This window comes from Dermochelys coriacea, chromosome 6 (genome assembly GCF_009764565.3).
Source record: "Dermochelys coriacea isolate rDerCor1 chromosome 6, rDerCor1.pri.v4, whole genome shotgun sequence".
Classification (NCBI taxonomy): Eukaryota; Metazoa; Chordata; order Testudines; family Dermochelyidae; genus Dermochelys; species Dermochelys coriacea.
Genome location: NC_050073.1, coordinates 42,606,751 through 42,628,936, shown reverse-complemented (window position 1 = coordinate 42,628,936; position 22,186 = coordinate 42,606,751). Strand labels below are relative to the sequence as shown.

General features: G+C 39.9%; 1 protein-coding gene across 1 annotated transcript in view; it reads left to right on the top strand.

The window, feature by feature from the left end:
- PRMT3 (protein arginine methyltransferase 3) overlaps positions 1–22,186 on the top strand; it is a 98,271-nt gene that overhangs the window by 22,902 nt on the left and 53,183 nt on the right. The window contains exons 9-10 of the mRNA XM_038406245.2: positions 7,015–7,136; positions 10,242–10,341. Of these exons, the coding sequence (XP_038262173.1) occupies positions 7,015–7,136; positions 10,242–10,341 (222 nt within the window). The remainder of the gene's footprint in view (positions 1–7,014; positions 7,137–10,241; positions 10,342–22,186) is intronic.

Genomic DNA, 22,186 nt, shown 5'->3' with positions numbered 1-22,186 from the left:
CAAATCTAATTAATTTATCTAACTCATGTTATGAGTTAGGCTTTCTTGGTCAGATTAGGAACTAAATGAAATGGGGGCCCAGGGTTAATCATTCATTATTGGTGTATGTTGTCTTTGCTAGATAACTTTTTGTCCTCAATTGTTATCCTAAATGGCTCTTTCATCACCAGGCTATTTAACTTCTGTTTTTCTGCAAGGCATTTTGGGTATTTCTAATGCTTACCATTCTTTAAGATCCATTTACAGGCCATCTGCAATGATTTCTCTTATCTTTTCATAGACTGATGCCTAATGCTGCCTAATGCTTCTCTTTCTTAGGCTGCTATAGGTATTTCTTATGGAATGAGAATTTTTCTTCTCTGCCTTCCCCTATTTCCCTCTTAATTCTTATACTCTCAGGATGAAGGCTTTTTTAAGTGATAGTGCTACCACAAGGCATCATAATAAAGAGTTATTCTTCCTTAATGGTCCCTAAGCTGGAAATCAACCTAAATAGTTTTCTAAGGTAGGAGGTTCTTATTTTCTTTCAAGGAGTGCTACCTCTCATAATAGGATGCCTTGTGACCCATGTTTACTCCCATTTGATCTTGTAACTTCCCTGTGGCAACCACAGCAATTGTTCATATGAAAAAGTAACATTAGGAAGGAAAACATTGTTTTCATATATTTTCAAAGCTCTCTAACGTGACGTGTCCTTTGTGAAACCAGTCAATCTTCCCCTGCTTTCCTGTACATGGTTCTCAAAAAGAAAAGGAGTACCCGTGGCACCTTAGAGACTAACAAATTTATTAGAGCATAAGCTTTCGTGAGCTACAGCTCACTTCATCGGATGCATTTACATCCGATGAAGTGAGCTGTAGCTCACAAAAGCTTATGCTCTAATAAATTTGTTAGTCTCTAAGGTGCCATGGATACTCCTTTTCTTTTTGCGAATACAGACTAACACGGCTGCTACTCTGAAACCTGTACATGGTTCTGTCTCTCTTCCCCCTCTTCTCACCTTCTACATACTTTCCTGCCCTCTGGTTCTCTTCTCCTGGGGTATGCTGCTCAACCACCTGATCTGTTCTCTCCCTTTTGGTGGCTGGCAGCTGCAGTCCTACTGGTGGCTTTCAAATAGAATAAGCCTCACTCCTGTTAGTAACCTCCTGTTGTATCGTTCTTAAGCCTAACATTGGTGAATCAAGCCTCTTCCAGCATAACTTTCTGCATAAAACAAATTTTTATTGCATCTAACTGTGCATCTGAACCCTTCTCAGTGTGTGAAAATGGAAAGGGCGAGACTTAAGAAAAGGACACTTTAGCAGTGTCTCACTACTGCCATAGCATCCAGGAGAAAACTACTACATTTGCTTGCATCTCATTCTGGCCAAAGCTCAAATGCTGGTGCTGAGATACCATATTGGTCTGGTGAAAGCCACTATTTACTACAACATGAATTTTCTTCAAGACCCTGTGTCTAGGTTTTATGCCTAACCTGTTAAAGAAATACTCCCTGTGCCCCCTTCCCTCCAATTCTTTCTTGTTAAGAATTGCTTGAATATTTTGCTTCATCAACATGCAAAATATTTCCTGAAAGCAAAATATCTTACTAGGCCATTAAGGTTGTGAAGTTTCCAAGCTGAGAACTGTATTACCCAAACATCCTCTTGAACTTCTATTTCATTCAGTTTCAAGTTTATTGGCTATAATAATCAGAGTAGGATAACTATTCAAATATAGCAATATTGGAAGAAAGGAAATTGTGGTGCTTAGGGTTGAACCTGTCTGTCTGAAAGATCAGTTGTGTATTTTCAGAGACCCAAGCAGATTTCACTTGCTTTTTAGTCCAAAACTCAGGCATCAAAAAATGCAGAAGTTAGGAGGGTGGTTAAGTGCACCGGTGATGCATTTAATTCAGAAAATCAACTGGCCTGTTCTGCAATGTCCAGAATAAATGATGCTTCTATCAGTATGTGGCTCAGGAAATTACTGCTTGCTGCCTCTCAACATAGAATTGTCAGATTTTAACCATTTGAGGTTGATTTGTCCCCAGAAAAGGAACTTTGATCCACTTTAAAACTGAGACATCTGTTTTGTTTTTTGTTTTTTTTAAAGGGGGAGATTGCCTGGAACAAAGAAGTTGCTTTGCCTAAGCTTTGTTATAGGTACACTGCATGTCTTTTGAGGGAGACATCAGTGACACTCCGTGGGGTATCGATTCATAATTTAGCTCTTCCTAAGATTGTCATTCGTTGAGGGAATAGATTTAATTGACTGGATAGCTGACTGCTTCTTTCCTGAATTCAAAGTAATTAACTTTTCTGTTACTTTTAGGGAAGCATGATTCCCTAAAAGTAACTGCAGAGGATTCTCAGAATTCAGTAGCTACAGTGCTATAATACGCTGCAGTGCTGCCAAATCACCAGCCTAGCTGCTCCAGATATCTAGTGAGAGGCCATATGTGATCAGGACAAGAATACTTTAGCTGTAGACCTCTGTCCTCAGGCGAAGTGGTGACTATTCTTAGTCTTTCAGCTTTTCAGATGTGCTCCAGCTCAACTATTCTACCTATCTACCCCATCCCTCATGTACTCCTGCTAGACTAGTTCCATTTGGTTTTTAACTAACCAGGGCAACTGTCCAAAATGCTGTCTGTTTTAATTTTTACCATTAATGGTGATTCCTCGCTTCTGTGCAGCTGTGAAACATGATCATTGTTTTGCAAAGGTTTATTTTTATCCCCCATTTTCCAGCTTTCATGGTTCAGCAATTTTGTTAATTCCTGTAGATGAAATGCTATGTAAGAGCAGGACGATATCGTTTGGAAAACATGAGACTTCAGCTGTTAGAAGCATTTGTTTTATTTTCCATTCCTGTCTCGAAGACCTCAGCCTGATTCCTGTAGTTGCTCCATGCTAGAACTTCAGTGGCAATAGTAGTACCATATATGGATTGGCCACTGAATTGATTTCTTACTGGAACAGTTGCAAAGGTTGAAGAGAAGTGCGTAATTCCTAGGAAAAATTCTGTGTCCAGAACTTCCATTTCCTTATCTGCTAATGATGGATTGCAGACTGGTGTCTTGGTGTCCTCCCCTGCCAGGTGGAATTCACAAAGGTGATCAGGAAGCATAAACAGTTAAACAAGTGTTTACCATGACATTTTTCCTAGGTAGTTGCACATTCTTACGAAGATGTGCTGGGATGTTAAAAGTAAACTTCATCTTGCCTTCTTTTTCAGTACCCAGCCACGCCACAGCATAATGAGCCTCCTGTAAACAGTTAACTGTAGGGCACGAGGAGGAGGAGGAAATGTGGTGCATGGGGGATGAATTCACCGTCCAAAATGCACAAGGCGTTTGTATGCAGTCCAGATGTCATGGGAAGGAGGTCTGGCTGTGCAGTTCTTTGAGAATCTGTATTATCATGTGTGTTTGCATGTAGTGTAGTTCATATGTAAATGTAATCACAGTTCAGCAAAGGGTGTATTTTTCAGGGAAGCATTTCTGTGACAAACTTATGGTGGACATCCTAGACAGGGCTAACAGTCAGGTACAAAATGATAGGGAAAAGGATTCACAGCAAGTGGAAAGGCACAGATGGGCAGCAGAGCCTGTGAAGAGAATTGTGGCATGTGAGGAGAGACTTGCAACACAGTTTCTGGAGCAGACACTGCTTGAGGAAGGAAGATAGAGCACAGCAGAAAGACCTGTTTGAGAAGCTGTTTGCACTAACTGCTGGTAGAATTCAAGCTCCTGCACCGCATCCTGAGTCCCCTCCACAGTACCATGTTCTGCAGACTGGGAACACGTTAGGCAGTACCATGGTTGGATGGCCCATGCCCGGGGAACTGACTGCCAGTTGGACAGGGTAAACCACGAACCTGATTGCCTCAGAAACCTCCACTACCACTTTATCCACAGTTGACTTTCCAATACCAAACTGGTTAGCAGAAACATGGACTAGCATGACCTTCCTCATGCATGTGCCCCGACACTGGAGGGTCAGGGCAAGCAGCTCATGAAACTTCAGAAATATTATTTTCTTCATGTGACAGTTCCGGACCCATTGCTGTCACCTCAGGTCCACATGGTGATGTGATCCCACCAGTCTGTGCTTGTGCTCCAGAAGCGCTGGTCAACATAGGGGGCATCAGCAGTTATGCAGAGAATCATGAGCAGGATCAGCCAGTTCGAGTCTGTTGTCGTTGTCGTCCTCCAACAGGTCCTTCGGTAGATCAGAAAAATACCACTGAAATGCCCACCAGCATCTCATGGATGCTCTGCCCGTTTGCTGACGCAGCAGTGAAAGTGCAAGCAGAAGCAGCTCTGCAAACAGGGAGCTCTCTGTGCTGCTGGCCCCAGTTGCCAGAGGCATGCTGACCCAACAGACAGCTTGGTTGGATGTGCTGACAGGCTGTAAAAACTGTGACAGTCAAGTTGTCCCATACAGCACCACAAACAAAGGTCTAGAGCAGCTGGGGAGGCCACTAGGAAGCTTGGGATAAGCTGATTTGCTCAAGTGTGTGTAATGCAGTGTGGACTCATGAACATGGGTGTGAGACCCAGTCAATGTTCAGTGTAGATGCTCAAGTGCAGGCTTACAAACACCAAGCCTGCTGTCTTAAGTCCCACAGATTTAGGTTTATATTAGTGTAGACAGGGCTTTAGGGTTTACAGCCTTCTTGTCACTGCAGCTGGCAGCCTTGGGAGCCCTGGCTCAAGCTGTAGCTTGGAGTCTAGGCTTCCAGCAACACAGCAGGGAGTCCGAAAGCTCAGTCTGCAGGCTGTGGGAGTTGGACCACCTGGGGAGCAACTGGCCTGGGAGTTTGGAAGCCATGGGGTCCAGATGGCGGGGCTTCCCTGGGGCTCTGGACTCAGGGGTTTCAGCAGTTGCTGATATGTTTCATGTCGATTTTACTGCTTCCCATCACTGAGTAGCAGCTCTGAGACCGATCAGTCATTATTAAAGGTTATTCATTTCCATTCAGTCCTGCAATTAAGATGTAATACTGTACTAATAACAGCAACTTTAATCTAATATTCAAAGATTGGAAAGTTCATGGTCCCATTTTGTAAATGGGGAAATAGAGGTAGGAATTAAGGGTCATTGTGGCTTTTAAGCCATTACTTGAGAAGAAAGATTTGTGTGAAGGTTAGCAACCATGCTGAAGTGAGGAGCCCTGGAGAAATTCTACCTGGCTAAGTTAACTAGAATTCTTGCTGGAAAGCATCTGTGAGAATGGGAATATCTTTCAAAGGCTGCTAGTGCACTTCTGCTGTACCTATCTAGCTCTGCTGGCAAGAGCAAAATGGGGTGCAGGGAGAAGACTTATGCCCATCTTCTCTCCTTCCACTTTTAGGGAGTATCTTCCCAGATTCTGGTTAGCAGGGAGAAGTGTCAGCATTTTCTGATGTGGTATCTTGGCCCAAGCCGGGTATGCAGAGGGAGATGGGGAAGACTTTTTGATTCCCAATCCCCATCCAAGCCATTTCTTGCACCTGCATAAGCTAAACGTAGTGAAACCTAAAGTGACTTGCTTAGTCGTATAGAAAGTCAGTGGCAGTTGGAAACTGAACTAGGGGCTCCTGAGATGCAGGCATCTATCTCCTGTGCTGACTCTGGACCGCTTCAAAAAACTTATCCTACTTAGCATTCAATGATCGGCTGACAAAGTAGGTTTCTATGTCAAATCATGTTGAGATACAGTTCCCATATCTGGTAATGACCCTTATTTTTGCATGTTGGCAAATGGCCTTCCATATAAAAAACCCTCAAGGAATTCATAGGACTTTCATGAGGTAAATAGGTGATGGTCAATATCCTTCTATCAGTCCTATCCATCTGTTGCAAGCCTCCTGAAATGATGCTTCAACCCTTCCTGCCTCCAGCTGAGAGAAGTTTGGCTGGGGCAGGTTGCCTTCTTTTGTATTATGAATGGTGAAGGTTCTCCCTCTCCTTCTACTTAAGAGTTGTAGAAACCCCTGTAGGAAAACTATCGGATTTCCCTTGTGGGGAATATACCCAACACAGAGGTAAATAGAGAAGAGGTAAAAATGGCATTTACATAAGCAGAGAAACAGGCAAGTCGGGTCATTTTTGTAGATTTATATAGTGTCAGTAAAGAATTGAGCAACATATTGGGAGGAGAGGTTTTTTTTTTTTAAAAAAATAAATAAATAAATTAAATAAATCATGGTACTTACGTGGGAATTCCAGACACAATTGAATTTTTTTTTTCTGAACAATCACTGTGGCTGTTAACTTATTCTCTGCATGGAAAGTAGATATTTAAAGGTGCTTGCAGATTATAAATACTCTTTGTAGAACACAGGTATCTACATTGCAATTGGCTTATAACTAACACTTCAAAATATTTTTATTTTCACTTCTAATCCTTACTGATTCTTTCCTTTACTTCTTGACTTTAGTACGTACCTAGGCACTTTGTAAATAACTGTTTTAAAAATTCTTATCTGAGCTTTTCTGTGCCAAGTTTGTGCTTGTAATTAATCTTTATGGCAAAATTTAAAATCACCAAATAGGCTTAGAATGGAAAACGCTGGGAAACCTTTAATTATAGTGCCATGAATGGTACAGGTGGAATGCAATTTTTTCCACAGCAGTGCTAGTTTAAATTCTGACAGCATGAGCAGTTTGGTGATGACTATAGTCTCTAATTTCCTGTCCATCCTAGTTATGCAACTTTCCCATGTTAATTTTTTTTTTTTTAGTAATTCTAGTGTTGCATGCCCAAATAATTGCATGTAAATGTTATGACTCATAAATGATTTCATCTTCAGGTAGAGCTAATCTGCCATGTTTACCTGGCTCTTCGAAGATAGTCCTTTTGAGTCACTTTTAACGTCTCTTCAGTTGTAATCAATGATTGGGTCATGGTTGGGTTTTGGGACTGATGTTGTCTGAACAGTTTAATTCCTCCTGCTAGGTTATGGCTTCAGCAGAGATCATGAAAAGCTTTATGGTGATTAGAAGGAAAATGAGCTAAGAGACTAAATGACCTTTGTTTCAGGTGGTTTTGGATGTTGGCTGTGGGACTGGAATACTCTCCATGTTTGCTGCCAAAGCAGGTGCGAAGAAGGTGATTGGCGTTGACCAGTCTGAAATAGTTTATCAGGCAATGGACATCATTAGGTAGGAAAAGTTCTGAAATTATTGTGCTATAGCTTAAGTGACTTTTAGTGGTTAAAGCTGCTGCTGATAGTGATCACTGGTCAGATCTACCCGTGTCTTTAAAAATCTTCCCTTTTAACCTGCATTGGCTGGGACTGAGTGTATATCTTTTGGTGAGGATAAATGGAAAGCAACCATCAGTGCCTTTTCTATTCTAGTGCTTCCACTTGCAGCTCCATCAGTGATAGCAATGGTGGGAAATTTTAGGTAACAAATCTTAGTGTAAGGTAAGATCCTAGAGTATTTTGCAGAACTGCATTACACTAAGTTGTTACAATTTCTGATCCACTCTAATTAACCAAAGCAGTCCTATTTAATTTTATATTCTATGTTTTGTAATTGTCTTTTATGGTTGAAGTCCTTGCTAGTCCTTAAAAATGAAGACTTTTTATGCTTTAGCTTATTTTACACTTTTAAAGAGGGTTTATAAAATTCACTTTACTGACTTAGTTATATAAGACTATCAATTGACTTCATAGTTAAGCGAAGAAGTGCTTGTGGCACCTTAGAGACTAACAAATGTATTTGAGCATAAGCTTTCGTGAGCTACAGCTCACTTAGAAGTCTACTGTCAAGAGCCATACTATACTAGACTGCTTGCTACAAATTGGTTGTCTGTAATAGACTTCAATGGAGACTTCCTTTGGTAAGGCACGTTACAAAATGTCCACTTATTACTTACTGCATTTTGTCCCTCTCTTAAATATACAAAGTCAGACTAATTGTTCTCTATCTGTTTTCTTACTTGCTGGAGGGGAATGTTACTATGTTGCTAACATTGATTTTTGTTAGTGTCAGCAAAACCTTTGTTTTAAAAAAAAAAAAAAATAACACTGCAAAGTCATCAGGAACAAATTATTGCTTCCAGTTTCACTAGGATGTATGTGGCCATGTGTAAAAGTAGGATGCTGTGATGGAGCAGGGAGGATGGGGACACTTGGAAGAGGAGGACTTTGCAATATGAAGAGCAGAGGTGGGAGCATGAGAAACAGAGCAGAAGTGGGAGTGAGGAGTAATGTGTTGGGAGAAGCTGGTGGGAAGAGTGACTGATCCCTTGGTTACAGCTACATGTTTGGTTACTTCTGCTGCAAAACTGTTTAATTTCTCCTATTTGCATTCAAGCAACTTATAACAGGCTTGTTATAACTTAGTACTTTTCATAAAGGGCGTAACTGTCAAGTTCATCATAATGTGATGAATGTTTATTGTAATATCATAAAACGACAAGGTTAGGAGTAATGCAAGAGGAATAATGCAATTCCTATATTGTAAGAAAGTCTGCTCACCTATATCTGAATCGTGATTTCAAGTGCATTCAGCCGCCAGGAAGTACAATTACTCGGCTGAATTAGTAGCATGAGGAAGAGGTCAATGAATAGGGTGTAACTGATTTACAATTTAAAGTCATGGTGAAAATTAGGGTGCAAATGAGGTGACTTAATCCTGGTAAAAATTAGGGTTCTGAGTCAGATGACTATCGCCAGGGTCACATAGACGACTCCTTAGTTAACTAACTGTGCTTCTGGCCTTGTCCTGAATACCTAATAGTTGTCCAATGAGTTTCTAGTGTGAAGCCTCACTGAAGTTGTCACTGTAATGTAGAACACAAAAATAGACCTGCCAAATGAGTTCCCTGCATTTTTCTATAGTGTAGTAGCTAAATCACTATTTACTACTGTATTGCACTTCACATAAGTAATGGATATAATGAATGTCCACTTTTTCAATTTATTGTTCCTCCTGCATGTATCTTTTGGCCTTTGCTTTGGCTAGCTTTCTCTAGCTAAGTACTGCTTGGATTCATTGATCTATTTAAAATTTCTCATTTATCAAACTTAATTCTAACTTCTTTTAGTGCATGTTAACAGCAGAAACAATTATTTTTATTCCTATTATTGCCCTCGGTGCTGTAAATTCTCAGAATGTTTCAACAGAGGATTCTGAGGTTTGGTCAATATTTAATTGCCCCTTCATTCAAATGTTCATGTAGCCCATCATCCTTTCCATTTCTCCCTCATGTTGTCTCTGCTGTGGTCCTCTCATTAAAATTTTAATCTAGATTACTGGGTTGCACTGAAAGTGAGGCATAGAGAGATTGTAGGAGTAAGATATCCAGAAAAGGGGCAGAGATAAGAATTGTGGAGAAATAAATTTCTCTGGTGCAAATAATTATTTTGTCCTCTATAACATTAGCTGTCGTGATAATGCACATGCAAGAAAGATTGATATGGTGCACTACAGAGACTGGAAATATTATAACTCAAGTTGTTTAGCCCTTAAATGGCAATGTGTTTTTATTCAGAAAACTGCAGCAACATGGCAAAGTGTACTTTTTGTACTGAACATGTTTCTACTATAAATTGTGCATAAGGTAACATTGGAATACTGCAGTTATTAAACATTGCAGATAACACGGTTGCGGAAAGCACAATGAAGAAAATGCCTTTATTGTAGAATAATATTATTGATCTATGGGGAGCAGTTCTCAGTGACATTGCAGTAGGTTTTGTTTGCACGCAATTTGTTTTTGTTAAAATAGCTTTGTGAGGGAGTTAATTTTCATCACTCATTAGCGTGCACTCATCACAACACTCTAGGCTTATTCAGGGGGGTCAGAAGAGGAGAATTGGGAACCCATAACTGAAAAGAAGGGGAAGACATATTTCATTTTATTTTTTCCGGTGCTTTGAGGCCAACAACTTTGTATGCACAGTGCTTCAGGGATGCCCCTGTTGATCTTCTACTGACCACCATCTTTTACCTGTCACTTGCCTGATAGAGTTTTTGGAACTTTTAGTATGCTCTTTGCCATCTTGAAAGATGACTCAAAAGAGGAAGATTAGAGTTCAAATTTTCCAACAGTAAGCACTAAGTTTTCTGAAATTTTACTCTACTACAGGTTTTTTATTGCATAGTAGAGAAAAATGTTTTACCCTTTAGAAAGGAGAACATGGAAAATGTAAACATTCAGGATAGATCTTCTATTTTTATTATTGAAACCTCCATGGTGAGTTAACATTAAGGAGTCATTAAATGTTACTGATCTTGTGAAATTGTAACTTGCAGGCTGAATAATCTTGAAGATACGATTACCCTAGTCAAAGGAAGAATTGAAGAAGTTGATTTGCCTGTTGAGAAAGTGGACATTATTATATCTGAGTGGATGGTAAGATGTACAAATAACTAAATGTAGTGCAAAAGGGTTTGTTTGTTTTTTGTTTGTTTGTCAAAAGCATTATCAAAATCAGTTTTACAAAAACAATCCTAATTTTTCAGTATAGACCATTAACTGAATTTGGAAATCTGTCTTGCCTGAAGGAGAACTTTTGTCACCAAGGAAGGTGGAGAAAATGGTCCTCACTACCTGGCACCAGAAATACCCGATAATCCCTGACACCTCTTGTCTGGGTTGTCCCAATTCAAGATTTTTAAAGCACAGTTATATTGCCTTTTTGTAGTGTACTGTCTCTGATACAGCTCACCATCTATATTGAGTTTGCAGCTTGAGGCTTCTGTAGTTGATTGTGACTATATGGCATGATGTCCCAAAAACTCGTGGGTAAGGTCTTATAACACAGGTTTCATGTAAGAAGTCCATTAAAAAAATTGAGCTTTGCCATGTATCTTGAAAAATCATCATCTTGCTTATATATAGTTATGTAGTACAGCTAATCTTTTTCAGCATTTGCAGATATTATAAAACTACATTGGTAAGCATTGGATTGCTTTGTTAAATGCACTCCCTCTCCCCACTCACCCCAACTGGTTTAAATTTTATATGGGTATCACAAAATTTGTATCCGAATCCAATCCATGATCCGCAAACATGGTCTGTGGATATATAGCAGATATCTGCAGATTTGTAGGGCTCTGGATATAAAATTTGGGTCTGCATCCATTCATGATCCACAAATATGGTCCATGGATGTAGATATCTACAGATTTACAGTGCCTTAGTTGTCTGGTTCTCTCCATATACTATTTGTCTGTTTTACACTCTAGTCTCTTTGGGACAGGAATAACGTCTGTCTTCTCATACAGTCAGCACTTAACAAAAATGAATTGGCTTCTTATTGAATTTGCAAATGTGCTCTTGGCTCTAACTGCATCGACCTTCCATATCATTTGCATTAAGGAGTTCAGAGTTGGAAATGTGCAAATGTTCTGATTTGTACTGTCCTTAGTTTCAAATATTTCATGCAGTTTTATAACAATGTGATACTTTGGTTTAATCACGTGTTAACTAAATTAATAAAGCTCCCAGTCGCAAGTTAGATATTTTAGTTACTTTTGACGGTATAAATGCTTGCTGTTTGGATGGCATTACAGTAGTTTAGCTGTAATTACCTAGTGATAGATGCCTACAGTGGAAATTCCAAAAGCATCTTAGGGAATGTCTACACTGCAGCAAAGACAATAGAAATGGTTTCCATAATACTTGGAAACCAATACACACATGCACATACGGAGAGGAAACAGTTTTTTAAAATAATTTCTTTTTACAAGGATATGAAAAATACCAGTACAGATTTTAAAAATGTTATTTATATGGTAGTAGCTCCCAAGGCCTTTGTTAGAATTATGGCACTGTTGTATAATGCACCATACAGACATTAGGAAAATGGATTTAGACTAAGCTTTGTGCAGCAAATTTATTCCAGAAAACTAGCAGAGAGTGATTAAACAATAGAAGGGAAGGCGGAAGAATGAGGATAATAGTAACAAATGAATTCCCCTTCTCACGCTTCTGAGTGTTTTTGGAAGAGATGTGACATATACAGAATAAAGTGTGGTATAAAGAGTTAGTGTTTCATTACAAGTTTCTAAACCACAAGCAAATATGCATATGTCTCATAGCTTACAAAGCATTATTTTACAGTTCAAGATATGTGTATTGATAGATCTTCCATACTTTCCATCTTTAAAGTCAATTACCTCAATCTGTCCAGGTCTCTGAGAGAGAGAGCGAGCGAGAGAAAACTGTAGCTAATAAAATGGGGAAATCTCTTGGCTTTATATACACACTATTGTTTTTTGGAGGGGTGGGGAAGGAGTAAAGATCCAAATGACCTTTTGACCTTCTAGAATTAACAGCAAATGTGCATCCTAATGAAAAGCTGGTACTCTTCACCTTTCCAAGAGTCTAAAGTTTCTAACCCTTGTGGGTCATGAGGTATTGGATCATAGACTTCCACAGATGCTGGATCAAATTATTGCCTGACCTCAAATTAGTTTAACTTATTTTTGCATGGGGGGATGTGAATTTATTGGGGTGAGGTGAGAAGGGAAGGGCTTCCCCTGGATGTTTTTAAAAAGTGACTACTTGAATCTGCTTAGAGATTTGGAATACAGAAGTAGCCCTAGCAGATTCATAGAGTCCAAGGCCAGAAGGAGATGGATTAGTGGCCAAAGGTGCAAGTGAGATGGTTAGAGAGATGATAAACTCAGTTTATCATAAGGACACTGTCACATGAAGATTCACACTTCAGCCCTACATGACAGGGAACTGATGGTCTTTTGTGGGACTACAAGATGGAACTAGCAGTTTTTTCAAAAATTCTCATCACTTGGATTTAAAAAAAAAAAAAAAAAAGAGAGAGAGAAATGGATGAGCACTTGCACTAGTAATAACATTGTAACAACATTGCTGGTTGATTGTGCATAGTGACATATTACACTCTACAACGTCTTTCATGTTTTACTGTTGCTTTGGTAACATTCCCAATCTACTGAGAATTTTCATTTTTGTTTAGATACTTCAGATCTTGTATAGCACAGCATTACTACATAGCTTCCAAGCAGGCTGCCTCCTTAAACCTTTTTCTCACTTAACCATTTAAATTCCCTACTCCAGTGGAGCTATTGAAAGGGGAATGGAAATACTCATACACAGATATAAAAATGAAAAATGGAAACTACTGAAGATATGAAGGAAACAGATGTTGGAGTTTAGACCATGCTAGTTTTTAGTGTCGGCGTTCCATTCTTTGAATGCATTCACTGGGGAAAAAGGAAAAGGAGTACTTGTGGCACCTTAGAGACTAACAAATTTATTTGAGCATAAGCTTTCGTGAGCTACAGCTCACTTCATCGAATGCATTCAGTGCAAAATATAGTGGGGAGATTTATATACACAAAGAACATGAAACAATGGGTGTCACCATACACACCATAAGGAGAGCGATCACTTAAGATGAGCTATTACCAGCTGGAGAGCATGGGGGGCAGAAGACCTTTTGTAGTGATAATCAAGGTGGTCCATTTCCAGCAGTTGAGGTGATTTCAGCTCACAAAAGCTTATGCTCTAATAAATTTGTTAGTCTCTAAGGTGCCACAAGTACTCCTTTTCTTTTTGCGAATACAGACTAACATGGCTGCTACTCTGAAACCTGTCATTATGCAAGGCACTGAATTTAGCCATATGGAGTAGAAATCCATCAACTTCATGAAAAAACTCGTACAGATACAGACAGACATCATCTTCCTTTTCAAATGCAAACAGATGGACATCATACCAAAAGGACTGAAGGTAAAAATCCATTACAATCTACATACCACACAGACTATGCTGACAGCTTGTACCACACACTCTCAAAAAAACTGCGGAACCACCTGATCAACATCCTCTACAGCAAACAGGGAAAGATTAAGAATGAGCTCTCAAAACTGGATACTCTCATAAACAACCAACCTTCCACACAAATTTCCTCGTGGCTGGACTTTACAAAAACTAGACAAGCCATTTACAACACACACTTTGCTTCTCTACAAAAGAAAAAGCACACTAAACTATCTAAACTACTACATGCCACAAGGGGCCACAACAGTGGTTCCCTTAACCCACCCAGCAATATTGTTAATCTATCCAACTATACTCTTAGCCCAGCCGAAGAATCTGTCCTATCTCGGGGTCTCTCCTTCTGCCCCTCCACCTCCACGAAAACGATACAGTTCTGTGGTGACCTAGAATCCTATTTTCAACCTTCCTACCAAGACTACAAAAAGAAGGATTCTGTGTGGACTCCTCCTGAAGGTTGAAACAACAGACTGGACTTCTACATAGAGTGCTTCCGCCGATGTGCACGGGCTGAAATTGTGGAAAAGCAGCATCACTTGCCCCATAACCTCAGCTGTGCAGAACACAATGCCACCCACAGCCTCAGAAACAACTCTGACATCATAATCAAAAAGGCTGACAAAGGAGGTGCTGTCGTCATCATGAATAGGTCGGAATATGAACAAGAGGCTCCTAGCCAGCTCTCCAACACCACTTTCTACAAGCCATTAGCCTCTGATCCCACTGAGAGTTACCAAATGAAACTACTGAAAAAGCTTTTGCTCAAGAAACTCCCTGAAAAAGCACAAGAACAAATCTGCACAGACACATCCCTGGAACCTCGACCTGGGGTATTCTATCTGCTCCCCAAGATCCATAAACCTGGAAATCCTGGATGCCCCATCAACTCAGGCATTGGCACCCTGACAGCAGGAGTGTCTGGCTATGTAGACTCCCTCCTCAGGCCCTACGCCACCAGCACTCCCAGCTATCTTTGAGACACCACTGACTTCCTGAGGAAACTATAATCCATCGGTGATCTTCCTGAAAACACCATCCTAACCATTAGGGGATGTAGAAGCCCTCTAGCCAACATTCCACACAAAGATGGACTACAAGCCGTCAGGAACAGTATCCCCAATAATGTCACAGCTAACCTGGTGGCTGAACTTTGTGACTTTGTCCTCACCCATAACTATTTCACATTTGGAGACAATGCATACCTTCAAATCAGCAGCACTGCGATGGGTACCCACGTGGCCCCACAATATGCCAACATTTTTATGGCTGACTTAGAACAGCGCTTCTTCAGTTCTCGTCACCTAATGCCCCTACTCTACTTGCGCTACATTGATGACAGCTTCATCATCTGGACCCATGGAAAAGAAGCCCTTGAGGAATTCCACCAGGATTTCAACAATTTCCATCCCACCATCAACCTCAGCCTGGACCAGTCCACACAAGAGATCCACTTCCTGGACACTACGATGCTAATAAGCGATGGTCACATAACCACCACCCTATACCGGAAACCTACTGACCGCTATTCCTACCTGCATACTTCCAGCTTTCACCCAGATCACGCCAGACGATCCATTGTCTTACAGCGAAACTCTGATACAACCGCATTTGCTCCAACCCCTCAGACAGAGACAAACACCTACAAGATCTCTATCAAGCATTCCTACAACTACAATACCCACCTGCTGAAGTGAAGAAACAGATTGACAGAGCCAGAAGAGTACCTAGAAGTCACCTACTACAGGACAGGCCCAACAAAGAAAATAACAGAACACCACTAGCCATCACCTTTAGCCCCCAAGTAAAACCTCTCCAACGCATCATCAAGGATCTACAACCTATCCTGAAGGACGACCCATCACTCTCACAGATCTTGGGAGAAAAGCCAGTCTTTGCTTACAAACAGCCCCCCAACCTGTTTATGAATTAATTCTTTATGAAATTTCTTCTAAAATGCCTGCCATCTGCAGTGACACACAAGGTAGGTGAGGCAATATCTTTTATTGGACCAACTTCTGTTGGTGACAGAGGCCAACAGAAGTTGGATCTAATAAAAAGATATTGCCTCACCCACTGTGTGTCTCTAATATTCTGGTACCGACAGGGCTACAACAACACTGCATTCATGTCATCTACAATGTTTACTAATCTAGTCTAAATGATAAAGCTGGATGATGAATATCTCTTGCCAGCAACACAATCAGATCTTAGTAAACACCACTGTCCTTTCTTTGACCTTTCCACTGTGGCTCTGCTGGCTTTATCTCAGCCCTGTGTTCTCTGCAATGCAATATAACAACTTGGTAAGTTACTGGGAACTGTCCTTAGTACTCCTTACTCTTTTTTTCTTTTTGTCCTTAGTACTGAATCAAGTCATTTATTACCAGTATCAGAACTCTTTTGCTCTATGTGCTGTGCTCATCTCCAGTGTAATTTAGAATGTAATTTCACAGGCTACTGCCTCACCTGTAGGGGTGCCATCTGGAAAAGAGAATTATACCTGACATTTTCTGCCATGATCTTCTGGGGCATTCTTGCTTCCACACTGACAACATTCAAGTTTAAAAACAAAAACAAACTTGTATTAGCACCTTCAACAATAATTACTGCAAAGGGATCTGTACTGCACAAATCTGTGAATAGAATATTAATGAGTCAGTCTTGCTAGTGGCTGAACTAACAGATATAAAAGATTACATGTTTTCTGTAAAAGACCAAACTGAATACATGGAACACTTTAAATCCTCTGCTGTGGAATGAAGTGTTTCCCTCTTACAAAGCTTACCATTCTTCCACTAAACAATCAATAGTTAAAACAAATTACCAAGGTTCTTTTCCTTTCTTTATGCTTTACAATCATAAATGATGAGACAATTCCCCAGCTGCCAAAAGGCAATAAAAATAGATAAACAATTCTATGCATTAAATTCAAGGAAGGTTAAATCAGCAGACTGGCCTGAGTGATGAACAAAAATGTTGCTAAAAATTGGGCACATTCGTTTAAAGCAAAGTTACAACGGTCAGTTCTATACAAAGAGACCCTGCTACAGAAATTGTCTACAGACATTAATACAAATTGTTAGTTATTTACATTAAAAAAACTGATGTGTCAATTTGTTAAATACAGTATGAGAGCAGAGATTTACTTCAATAGTTTCACAAAACTCTTGCCAGTTGAGTAGCATATATTGCTACATATTAGTTTCCTTCTTTATTAGTCCATGAAATGCAATACCCTGTATTCTGACATAGTCACTGAAAAATAAAGGAGTTTTCCTAAAATTGTTAAATTCTGAAGACTTGGACTAAAATCAAAGTACAGAAAATATAGTGTATATAGTTTCAGATCAACACCTAGCCATTTAGGCATGTTCTCATCACTAAAGGGAAGTAAATGGGTTAATTTCTTTGGATGCAATAGGAAACATAGCTCTTGCAATAAAAAAGGGCATACCAGTATACACTATTTAGTTCCATATAGAGCTGAAAGCTGAAATATTTTGTCAAATGTATTTCTATCATGTGACAAATGACAATATCCTGCAATAACGTTGACGAATCTTACAGAATTAAGATAAGCATTACTGAATACACGGTATACCTTTTGGGATCTACTGGATTAATAATGCAATTGTAAATTGTTATTGTGGAACTGTGTGGAACTGTATGCAACTCCTCTAGACACTTGACTAATATAATCTCTGGGAAGAATAAGGTTTTTTTTGAGACAATACATATGAAGTGGATTTCCTAGGAAATACTTGGAAACCCCCACCTACAAACTCAGCCTTTAAAGCTTTTGTGGGGGGGGGTGAGAGTGGGCGGCTGATCATCCGTTATATGAGAACAGTTTAAAGGTGCAGTCTGGATTCTCCAGGGACTCAACAGACAAAGAAAGGACTTTTGAACAAACAGCCTGGGTTAAAGGGGACTCAGGGCCTTCTTCCCGATCCAGCAAACAAATGAGACCTTTGGTCTATGGACAGGCCCAATCCTTAGCGAAGTGTTGGAAGGACTAGGCTTATTGAGGCCTCATAAAACTGGGTGCTAGTTCTGAGCTGAGGCTGTGATGAACTTTTGACTACAAAAGAGACCCCTTTGGAGAACTCACCTGCCAGAGGCCCATGTTGGAGACAATTGGGGGGGAGGAGAAAAGGGGGAACTCTGGTAAGCTTATTAACATGCATGTAGATTTTTTGTTTTTTTAAATGTTTTCTCTGGAATGCTTTTTCTTTAAGAATAAACTATGCTTGCCTAGAAAGTGCTGTGAGGTAACTTATAACTGTGGCAATTACATTGCGTACCACTTCTCAGGGGAGAAGCAAGTAACTCTATTTAGGCAGACTGTCTTTTGCTGGGAACACAGGAAAATGCTCAGGAAGGAAATAACCCATCAGGATGAAGAAAGGTGTGGGTCGCCACTCAAGAAAGGCAGCAGCTGGGGAGCTGAAAGCCTGAGAGCAGGTGCCTTTGCTGAACCACTGAGGGGAAATACAGGTGCAGTTGCCCTGAAATGTGACATTTATAAAACTGGTTGATAACTCTTTCAGTACAGAGTAGGAGCCAAGATGGAGGGAAGAAAGAACTGAACAACCTTGTTTGGCAGCCACTTGAATAACTACTATTATAATATTCCATTACTTGATTAGGATTTGTGATAATAGCGAAAAGAGAACATAGGAAATGCTGTACCAGATCAGACCACTAGTGCATCTAGTCTAATACCCTGCCTCCAATAGAGGCCAGTATCCAACATTTCAGAAGAAAACAAGAAATCCTGCAGAAGGCAGCTACAAAATAACCTGACCATAAAAATCTCTTCCTAACTTCCGCATTAGAGTCTTATTTCTTTAAGCAAGAAGATTTTTAACCATCAAGATAAATGCCCAACAATGAGGCCTGCTAGACTGTGGAATAAATTGGACAGGGGATTGTAGTTGATGATCTGCAGAATAATATTGCATTGGCAGGTACACAAACAGTCTCTCAATTTTCTAGTTAAAGAAAGACTGATTTGCAGATTTTACTAAATTGTTCTTTACTTTAAAACTATTTCACAGGGAGCAAATAAATGCAAAATAAGGCTGTGGCACATTTAAATGAGGAAGAATAAGCTATACAGGAACTTCATCACCTGGTTTACAGCATCCCCCATTCTCCTTACATTTTATTAACATGGCCTTCACACTCCTTGAAATTAATGATATTATGCAAGTTAATTCCAAAATATGCCAGGGAAACAATATTTACTCACAGCAAACTCACACTCAAAAAAACCCCAAACAAACAACAACAAAAAACAGTGATTTTATTAGTATTCACATCTTGCCATGTCCTTAAGAAAGTGTAATATTGAACAGATAGAAAAAAAGCCGAACAAAGTTTTAAAGTAGAAATCTGATACGCACTATTGGATGTGGGCAGAAATCATTTTTTCGTACAACTTTACAGGAATCAATGTGCTCAGCATTTAAATAACTTCTCTTCACAATGTAATAAACTGAAAAAAAAATTCAAGTCTAGTGCAAAATATAGTTTATGATTTCTCAAAGAAAATATTCGAAGGTTGTGTTATTGCTGGCAAAATCATAAGCTCTTACTTCCAAAGTTTAATGAAGTCATCACAAAAGTAAGTTTGAGTACAATGTGGTAAATAATATTAAAAGCACCAAAATGTTTTATGCGAATAAAAATGATTTTTTTAAAATAATGTACAACTATAAAAAGTGTTTGTTCTCTAGCTCCCACCACCAATAGGGAGTAACAAATGTTATTTGCATCTCATTGCAACCCCTCCCCCTCACTAAAATGATGAGCTTCAGACTTGACTCTGGTACATGTATAGCAATTACTGTAAGGAAAAATTGACTAGATTTTCCTTCAAACTTCAGCTATTCTAAGAAGTGAAGGATTAAGAGACAGGAATTTGGGGTTCTATACCTGGTTCTGTAAAGGATTCATTGTTTTAACTAGGACAGGTCACAACCTCTCCATACCTCCATCCATCCACATGTAAAAAGAGTATAACAGTCTCAGAAGTACTGGAGATTTCATTCAACTGTGAAATCCTTGCTTTGGAAGAGGAATATTTTGCCATGAACCCACTGGTGCAACATACTATTTTCTTTCAGTTACCTGCACTCATCCTCTCCACAAGCAGCATATAATACTTGCAAATATGTCAAAAAGTGTTTCATGTTTGCAATAAAATACCCACCACCCTAATTTTTGTGTAAGGAATGTTTGATTCAATTTAACTATAGAACTTGCATCAGTACTTCATATAGCGGCTCTTGTTTCACAGTTAAGTACTGTATGTAGAATTACTCTAATTGCTGTAAGACATCATTGCCTCTTACAAATCTTTTATCTCCAGGGAAAAGGGCATAAAGATGATTCTTCCTGCGAACAAGCTATTTTGCACACAATACCTACTAAGAATACAGTATTCAGAGCAAGATTCTGAACTTCCACTTAAATTTGGTAAACTTTCTGTGCAATGTACCACCAGCTCTACCTTCCTCCATAGTTTTGTTAAGGGAAATTTAATCCCACTAGTCTGCTACAGTATCTGCTAAATGAGAGCAGTGATATCTTTCCCAGTGAACGGTTTCAGAGTAACAGCCGTGTTAGTCTGTACTTATAAAAAGAAAAAAGAGTACTTGTGGCACCTTAGAGACTAACAAATGTATTTGAGCATAAGCTTTTGTGAGCTACAGCTCACTTCATCGGATGCATTCAGTGGAAAATACAGTGGGGAGATTTATATACACAGAGAACATGAAACAATGGGTGTTACCATACACACGGTAAGGAGAGTGATCACTTAAGATGAGCTATTATTAGCAGCAGAGCAGGGGGTGGGAGCGACGAGAAAACCTTTTGTAGGGATAATCAAGGTGGGCCATTTCAGCAGTTGACAAGAATGTCTGAGGAACAGTGGGCGGGGGGGGGATAACATGGGGAAATAGTTTTACTTTGTGTAATGACCCATCCACTCCCAGTCTCTATTCAAGCCTAAGTTAATTGTATCCAGTTTGCAAATTAATTCCAATTCAGCAGTCTCTCGTTGGAGTCTGTTTTTGAAGCTTTTTTGTTGAAGTATAGCCACACTTAGGTCTGTAATCGAGTGACCAGAGAGATTGAAGTGTTCTCCAACTGGTTTTTGAATGTTATAATTCTTGACGTCTGATTTGTGTCCATTCATTCTTTTACGTAGAGACTGTCCAGTTTGGCCAATGTACATGGCAGAGGGGCATTGCTGGCACATGATGGCATATATCACATTGGTAGATGCGCAGGTGAACGAGCCTCTGATAGTGTGGCTGATGTGATTAGGCCCTATGATGGTGTCCCCTGAATAGATATGTGGACAGAGTTGGCAACGGGCTTTGTTGCAAGGATAGGTTCCTGGGTTAGTGTTTTTGTTGTGTGGTGTGTGGTTGCTGGTGAGTATTTGCTTCAGGTTGGGGGGCTGTTTGTAAGCAAAGACTGGCCTTTCTCCCAAGATCTGTGAGTGTGATGGGTCGTCCTTCAGGATAGGTTGTAGATCCTTGATAATGCGCTGGAGTGGTTTTAGTTGGGGCCTGAAGGTTTTAGTTGATGGCTAGTGGCGTTCTGTAATTTTCTTTGTTGGGCCTGTCCTGTAGTAGGTAACTTGTGGGTACTCTTCTGGCTCTGTCAATCTTTCTTCACTTCAGCAGATGGGTATTGTAGTTGTAAGAATGCTTGATAGAGATCTTGTAGGTGTTTGTCTCTGTCTGAGGGATTGGCACAAATGCAATTGTATCATAGAGTTTCGCTGTAAGACAATGGATCGTCTGGCGTGATCTGGGTGAAAGCTGGAAGTATGCAGGTAGGAATAGCGGTCAGTAGGTTTCCGGTATAGGGTGGTGGTTATGTGACCATCGTTTATTAGCATCGTAGTGTCCAGGAAGTGGATCTCTTGTGTGGACTGGTCCAGGCTGAGGTTGATGGTGGGATGGAAATTGTTAAAATCCTGGTGGAATTCCTCAACGGCTTCTTTTCCATAGGTCCAGATGATGAAGATGTCATCAGTGAAGCGCAAGTAAAGTAGAGGCATTAGGGGACGAGAGCTGAGGAAGTGTTGTTCTAAGTCAGCCATAAAAATGTTGGCATACTGTGGGGCCATGCGGATACCCATCACAGTGTCCCTGATTTGAAGATATAAATTGTCCCCAAATGTGAAATAGTTATGGCTGAGGACTAAGTCAGAGTGATGCTAGCTAACTTTTTGGCTGACTTCATCATTGAGAATAGGACTCATCCTGGGACATATTGTTGGGATTTTTATACCCTACTGCTGGTTTAATGAAATACAAGGAACGGTTTCCTATTGGTGTAAAACAAATTAGTGGAGGAAGCAGGACTAGAGAAGGAAATACCTATTACTTGACAAATGTTATGATCAAAT